Below are 8,005 nucleotides of genomic sequence, written 5' to 3'. Positions count from 1 at the left end.
ACGGGGATTCAATGCACACGTTGGATTCAACAATGCACTTTTTGGGGATGGAGGATCTCTAGATGAAGAAACTTTGAAAGTTTAGAATCTTTTCAAGGTAGTTGTTATTCAACATTTATGGATGAATAGAAATAAAGTGGCTTTGATTAAAGAGATGGTGGAAGGCTAATGTAGCTTTTTCCTAAAGGTGATGGCATAGTGATTGGCACTTGGGTTCATAGTTGCAAGGTTGTGGGTTCAAGTCTTGTTGGGTGTATTACTTGGTTGGACATCTATGTTTACATGCTATATTTGTGAAGGTCTGAGCTCTTGCCCACTCGAACACTTGATCTATCCTCCTCCTTGGTAAGGTGATCGAGGAGAAGAATTGTAGTGCGACCAAGCTCCACTATTCATTCGGCTTGCAAGATCCTATTTGTGCGTTGAGAATGTCTACACGGCTCTTGCTCACTCTCTTGGCTAATATATGGAGGGAGGAGGCTCCCACTTGTGGATGTTGGGGTGTGTGTCTTATCATTGTAGGTATGTGTGTCTTATCTAGGCAAAAAGCTTTATGTAGCCTTACTTACATCACTAGGGAGGTAAAGCTATGGATACAAAGTCAGCCATAGGATGTTTAAGAGGGCTTGTGGCCGACTGTTTTGGGATACCAACCCGCTGCATGACTTGATGCTTATGTACAAATTTTCTGTCAATAGCAAATGTCATGTCATTGTTGTGCAATTAAAAGAAATGTCAAGCTAAGGAAGCCATCCGAGCTCCAGGATTTGGATCTCGCCTGAGACTCAAAAAGAGAAATAGAGAAAAAGAGGGCGAAAAAAGGAGGAGGAAAACAAAAGAGGAGCAATCGGCCATTGACAAGCTCGCCTCTGCAGCTCCAATTCATGCCGTATAATGGCGTCTTGGTTCCGGGCCGCCGAAGGTAAGATCGATCATTTATGAAGACGGTTCCAGGGGTAATTATTGCAGGGTTCTGATAGAAACATTTTGAATGGGTTTGGTTGATCCGGGGGGAGGGGGGCGGGGCGTCTGTCTTTGTCTTTTGAGATCGCACGGCACGCTAACATGTGCAGGCCTTTCTTTCGAATGGCATGGCGATAGATCGCATAATTTATACTCTCATGACGATAATGCAAATGCATTACCATCAATTATCAGGATCTCTCCATTGGGCATCAAAGACATGCAAGTCTCTGGTGGAAGTGCAGCTAGGATTGCCCAAAACAGCAGTTGAACAAACACTCGAGAAGTGGGAATCGGGATGTAATTTGCGCATCATTGTCAGCCATGGCAGGTTGCTTTTGTAGTAATAAGTATCTGGCCTTATTCAGCAACCTTGGGCTCTTAATGACCTCACTTCTAGCTTTATGCTTGAATAGACAACTTAGCTGTGGTAAGCATTCCTATTATGATGCTTTTAGAGCTCGAGCCTCACTATATGCCATAGATATGGGAGATGGGGAAAATAAAATAATCAAAATGAAAATGCACATGGGATAGTAAAGATTGAGCTTCATGGAGCTTTGGCTTTATATATAGGTTTTGTCAAAACCAGCCCATGATTGCAATTCCTGCAAGGGCTTAGTATCATCTATGAGCTATATTATGGATTCTTTTCTTGAGATAGCTTTTGGAGGAGTTGGCTATCCTCAGCAGCAGCTTATCACGTTGTATACCAAGAGTGAACCCGATCTTCTGTTTGAGGACCAAGCACATCATGATCACTATCACCTTAGCTAGGAGCACATCAAGTAGGTAATGTCGATCCTTGGCTATGTACCTACCCAAGAAACATTGTTATGTCTTCACCAAAGCTTTACCACAGAGCAGGCTTAGTCAACTAGTTTCTAGAATTCAAATATGGACCTCACCACTTTTCCATTTGAGAGGGGTCTCTTTCTGGGAATAGATGAATAGATACAAACCTGTCTATCTTATGACCTGTTGGTTGCACTTGGGACAACCCAATCCTTTGTGGAGCAATGATCTGCAGGGAACTGCTTGCTGTTGACCCTTCGTTGATTGTGCTTTAGTAGGCACCCTTTTCTACTTCAGTTGGTATCCTAGCTCCATGTTGTCCTCAAAATGTCGCTGAGTGAGTGTTATAAAAAGTGTTGAGTTCCATTTGGTCACAACTGTCCAAGCCGCCAACTTTTTGGCATAGTGACATAGATTAGCCACTACTCTTCCACATGCAATAATAAGATGCATGGATTCTCTAAGTAAAGAAACCTCAATACATGTGAATGATCTTAATTTCCCTAGGAGCTTATCACAATAGGTCTAGACTCTACACTCTAGATACCTTAGCCTAAGAGAACGTAAAGCAGATATATCACATCAACTTTTGGTTTCATCCTATTTCTATTCACTCTCTCTTCCACTTTTGCATCCTCCTAGCTTTGAGAGCCTATCTCACATCTTGATTATTGTGCATAGAGCATAGTTACGGGAAACTCCCCAAAACTCCCAATTTTTGTTATTTTGCCGTTTTATTTTTGTTTGTGTTTATGATTTTATTGTTGCCTTTCTCATCCCTATAGGAGTGTTGGGTAAGTAAAGCGAAAAGCGAATTGTTAGTCTATCATCTCCCTTGGTTCAAATGTCTATGACACCGACCAAAATGTGAACCCCCTTCCACTTGCGTATCTTCAAATTCCAAAGTGGCTCACTCAAGCTTGTATTCCGCATTCTAGTGAACATTTCTGCCCTTAGCATCTCACATTTTACGCATGCCCACCTATTGGTAGTGGAATCTCTCTTTATCCTTTCACAAAAGCACCAAAAGCATCTTCATCAAAGTTGAGGTTGTTGAGTCACCAAATTTAAAGCTAGCATTAACAGTTGCTTGTCATGCATTTGCACCTAATTACCACTTCTTAAATCAGCCCCAAAAGCTTTTTTCCATGTGAAATAGACTTTTACTTCCACAGTAGGACGAATGCCCAAAAGTTCCCTATAAAAGGGCATGTTTTGATCTGGGTCATGCTCAACCAGTTGCTGTCTCACTCCTTGTTCTCCCCCTCCCTTTTTTTTGAGTGCTGGCCCCTTCCTCCTGCAAGCACCTAGTATATGCAATCACAATGAAGCTGCTGCAGCCCATTCAGAGCATCCTGGAGTGGCTGGCATCACATATTGGCTGCTGCCAAGCAGCTGCCCACATTTGTCGACCTGCTGTCGACATTTGTTTTGCATCTGGAGGCCTGTTTTTCATCTACAGCAGTCTACATCACATCTACACCTGCATTTTTGCATGCTGGTTCTTTTGCAGGCTGTTGCCTGGTCCCAGCAGCCTTTTACGACCTGCCTACAGCAGTCACCATCATGTTTCAGAGGCTGCATTCTGCCTTTGCTGATCCTTTTTGTCTGTAGACTGGTGGCCATCTTTGGAGGTGTCTGTGGTCGTCATACAGCTGTTGCACGGAAGCCAGAATAGGTATTCCTCTTCAACAAGCAGTTGACATCATCAGCATGAGGCTGGATCTGTGTTTTAATGCTGTTATTGCTGCGAGTTAGTGTCACCTTTGTGAGGATGAGCAATGGAAGTGGAAGAACACAATAGTTGAACACACTAAGAAGAATGAATAGCGAAGAGAGGATGCAAGAACTCAAAGAATGAATGAACGGGGAATGGAATCATTAACTCAAGAACATGAGATGTACCATAAAAACCACAGAGGTGATGGCACACATGACGACTTACCCCAATATCCAGCATTATAGAAGAAGCAATAGAAGGACTAGCAAATGAAACTTGTTTACCTTTCACCGATTGAGATGGAATTGGATTGAAGAATGGTACATATTAGGTGTGTCCTCCAATTTGGGGAACTGAACCAATATGAGGCCCCAATCGTCAAGATCCTCTAGTTTGTGCACATAGACCGAAGTTGTTGATTGAGGTTGATTAGTATTGTCAGAGTTTTGTTCAGGGGCTTTCCTCATCCGAAGAATCAATTTGTGTTCTTCTCGAGTAATCTCATAAATAATGGTTTGGCCATACCAATTTGTTGGATTTTTGGACGTTATGGGTTTTGTAGGAGATAGTTGATAGTACCGCTCATGTTTGGCCCTTGTCATTGATTGTGAAGGTGATTGCTTTGAATTGGTTGAAGACATCTTCCCTGTTGCGTTCTTACTTTTCTTTGATGTCCAGCTTTCAAATCAAGGCTTACATATCTTTAGAGTGTACCTAGCTTTGATACCATGTAAAGAAATCCTTGAACAAAGAAGATAAACTGAAAGTGTATGATAGTAGCACAATGAAATACTATAAAACTCAAAGGTGAAGAGAACTCAAAGATAATGAAAATGAATGATCAAACAGGCTATTCTAATGTGAATACAATGAACTTCAAACCTTTGTTTCTTGGGTGGGACTGGGGCAAAGATCAGCTGGAAGAGGAATCTCTGACAGCTCCAAGCATATGTCATACCTCAAATGGATTGTGAAATGGAGGAGGCAGCCGCTGGGAGTGATCAGTAGCTGTAAGCACAGAGTAGAGTGTTTGGACAGGCTGATCTGAGCAGTATGAGCAGTAGGGAGCTGGGTAGCCTGCTAACTGGTGAAAATGCAAACTGGCTGATCCCAGAATTTAGGCTGCCAGCAAAACGCAGCTGATCTAGGCAAGGCTGTGAGGGAGGAAGGCAGGATCGAAGCTCAGCACAGAGAATAGTAGACAGTATGAGAGTGAAGCACGACACCCAATGCAATAGACTGAAAAAGTGTAAGCTGAAAGTACAAGGTGCAACCCTTAAACCCTAGGGTTGTAGGGGGTGTTCACACCCGAACACAGTAAGTGCCCGTAAGCGTGTCACAAGCACATACGAAGTAATACCATAAGTCTGGGGGAAAAAACCTCTCCTACCGAGAGTAAAAAGTGTGAGAGTGCGTTGCGGAAGAGGGAATACGAACACGAAGGGAGAGAAAGAGAGAACACAGAAAATAAGGAAGAGAAATCTGCACTGACTGAAATGAATGCTGAATACAAACGGGAAGGCGGAAGGAGACTAATCAGTCCCTGCACGCAACCCACAGCGTCAGTGAGGGCACCAGATCAGGCTGATGATGATGGCAGCACCACCACGGGGGAGGAGTGTCGGAATCTGCAAGAAGACAAGTGATCAAGTGGGGAGGGGGGCTGCCTATAAATAGGCAAAAGGACAAACCCTAACCCTAACCCTAAAATGGGTGCAAACCCTAAAAATGCCCTAAAATGGGTGCCCCACAACAGTGACCAAAAAAGTGGCCGGGCAGCCAGTGGCTGCCCACTAAAAGAGGCCAAAAAGAAATACACATCCTAAGATAGCCAGTCCAGAGTGACTAGCCTCCCCCATCATAACATATGAAAGACATGTCAGAGCTCCTAATGTCCTCGTCTGACTCAGACTGAGGCTCACAGGCAGGAGATGACAAGGCATGACAAACATGACTGCTAACACCCCCTCTCAGATCCTGGATGTGGCTGAAGGCCGAAGAGGAAATAGATCCTAGGGTGGCAAGAGGAATGCCAATGTCGATGAAGTCCGTCGATGTAGATTGCCCCCGCTGAAGGAGCTCCTCACGATCCTAGGAATCCCCCTCTAAAACACTAGGGGCCAGGGAATCCACAGCCACATCACCGAGATCGTCCCCCGCTAAAAGGGATGGGGGGTACGAGGGAACCACCGGAGGAGAAGGTGGGGGATGGGAAGGAACCTGTGGAATAGAAGGTGCACAAGTGGGAACGGGTGTAGCAATAGACTGCCGCGGAGGACCCTACATCAAAGAAGGGGAATGGAGCCTGTAAAGCCCGCTCTCCGGCCAACCTGTAGATAAGACAGCTCCTGTAAAAGAATCCTCAATAACAATGGCATGCTCGGTGAAGATCACTCGTGTGCCAAGCCTTGTAAGGCCATAAACTGAGATGAGGGGAAGGCCCAAATCCGGAACATGTAGGGCCTGTGAAAAAGAGCTCGAAGGTCGGTCGGTAAACAAAGGCAATGTGCCAACACCATTAATAGGCACCGATAAAATGTCACCAACAGTGACTAAACCCTTTGATGGACGGAGATCCTGTAACAAATCACCTCGGGGAGTCATATGACTCGAAGCACCACTGTCCACTAACCAAGGCTGCGCAGAAGACACTGCAGCCACGGAAGAAGGATCCTCCTCCAAAGCATGGATATGAAGGAACACGGACTCATGGGTAACAGCTGGTGTAGAGGTAGAAGAAGGCTCCGATGTAGATCCACCCTTCGCTCCCGGACAAAGGTGAGGGTACTTCTTCCAGCATTTCTCCTCGGGATGTGTCCCTTTCCCACAGTGTGGGCACTTTGGTCTCTCTGAATCGGAGTCAGAGCCTAAAGAACTGTCCTTCTTTTTAGCCTTTGACTTCTTCTTCTTCTGTCCTCTCGAACCTGCAACAAAGGCTCTAGTGGAGTTGGATCCACTAGCACTAACCTCTCTGAGTCGCTTGTCATGCTCCAAGACAAGCGGGGATAGCTCCTCCCATAGAAGCTTCTCACGGGTCCTCGATGTAAGAAGGCTGGTGTAGAAGACATCAAACCGAGGTGATGGCAGCTGAGTCAAGAGAATCATAGCCTTGTCTTCAGAAGATCTCGTTCGACCGAGGGATGCAAGCTCATCCCTCATATCTTGTAATCTGTGGATGTGGTCCTTCATGGAAGGACTATCATCAATAGCGAGCATCCGTAACTTCTTTTCGAGAGATATCCGGTGGGCAAACGTCTTCTGTTGATAGAGAGACGCGAGCTTTCTCCACACGTTTGCTGCAGTCTTCAACCTGTGAACATGAACAAGGACAGAATCTTGCAAACTCAGAAAGAGGAAAGATCTGGCTCTAGAATTGAGCCGATCCCATAAGGCTGCACGATCCATAGATGTCCCATCTGCGGGATCCACCTTAGGCTGGGGAATAGGAACAGAAACAAGCTCCCAAAGATCGAAGGAGTCCAAGATACACTCCACCTTGTAGGACCATAGAGAAAAGTTGGAGCCATCCAACTGGTCCTCTTTGGGCAGCTGAGGAAGTATGGGTACATGTACAGGGGGTACCAAAGGCTGCATCTTCGGCCCACTGGAAGGGGCTCGTCGAGATACATGAATAGAAGGGGGACGGGAAAGAGGAATAGACTCCGGACGATGGTCCTCGTGATAGAAATCACGCCCCTGTTCAGATGAGTGTCGAGACAAAAGCTCGTCATCTGAGTCATCAAAGCCCGTAAACAGATGAGAAGACATCTTCCAATCTGCAAAACACCAAAGAAAACTTTGCCGATGCCGAATAATGACCAGCAGTATGGTCACCGATCACCAAAACGCAGGCGGGGGAGGCCTATAGACACCTGGAGCTGCAAAACGCAAGGTTGTCTGATGAATAGCACCAAGACAGAAGCCGCCAGCACCAAAACGCAGCCTCGGAGCAGGTCGCCAGCAGGAGAAGAGCCGCTTGGAGATGGAACGACAGCCAGATCAACAAAACGTAGATTGGAGGAATGTCGCCTAGCTGTAGGAGTGGCCGCCCTGATTGAAAACGCAAGCAGGAAGTGGTGGTTGATGACGTGGCAGCCTCTGGAGGGGGCGCCTGCAGCAAACGCAAGGATGGTGACCTCCTCGAAGGGCCACCTTGGCTGTTGGGGATGACGCTAGCAGCAAACACAAAGATTGTGGGTGTTCTCCTGCGTAAATCTCAGCTCTGTGTACTCTCCTTCGGCTCTAATACCATGTGAGAGTGTGCTGCGGAAGAGGGAATACGAAGACAGAGGGGGAGAGAGAGAGAACACAGAAAATAAGGAAGAGAAATCTGCACTGACTGAAATGAATGCTGAATACAAATGGGAAGGCGGAAGGAGACTGATCAGTCCCTGCACGCAGCCCACAGCGTTAGTGAGGGCACCGGATCAGGCTGATGATGATGGCAACACCACCACGGGGGAGGAGTGTCGGAATCTGCAAGAAGACAAGTGATCAAGTGGGGAGGGGGGCTGCCTATAAATAGGC

At 46.1% G+C, this 8,005-nt stretch overlaps 1 protein-coding gene across 4 annotated transcripts in view; it reads left to right on the top strand.

Moving 5' to 3' along the window:
* The first annotated feature begins 557 nt into the window (after nt 1-557).
* The window catches only part of LOC148022473 (golgin Putative 1), a 171,976-nt gene continuing 164,528 nt past the window's right edge, over nt 558-8,005 (top strand). For 2 of the 4 annotated variants that reach the window (XM_087695442.1, XM_087695441.1), the window contains exon 1: nt 559-922. In XM_087695442.1, coding sequence (XP_087551568.1) covers nt 895-922 — 28 coding nt within the window. In that variant the 5' untranslated portion in view covers nt 559-894. Of the gene's footprint in view, nt 923-8,005 lie in introns of all 4 variants that reach the window. The other 2 variants (XM_087695443.1, XM_087695445.1) reach the window with 2 other exon arrangements.

This window comes from Lygodium microphyllum, chromosome 16 (genome assembly GCF_053477565.2).
Source record: "Lygodium microphyllum isolate KBCC chromosome 16, Lygodium_microphyllum_v1.1.10, whole genome shotgun sequence".
NCBI classification, from domain to species: domain Eukaryota; kingdom Viridiplantae; phylum Streptophyta; class Polypodiopsida; order Schizaeales; family Lygodiaceae; genus Lygodium; species Lygodium microphyllum.
Note: the sequence above shows the minus strand (reverse complement) of the source record. Positions and strands in the feature narration are given on the sequence as shown.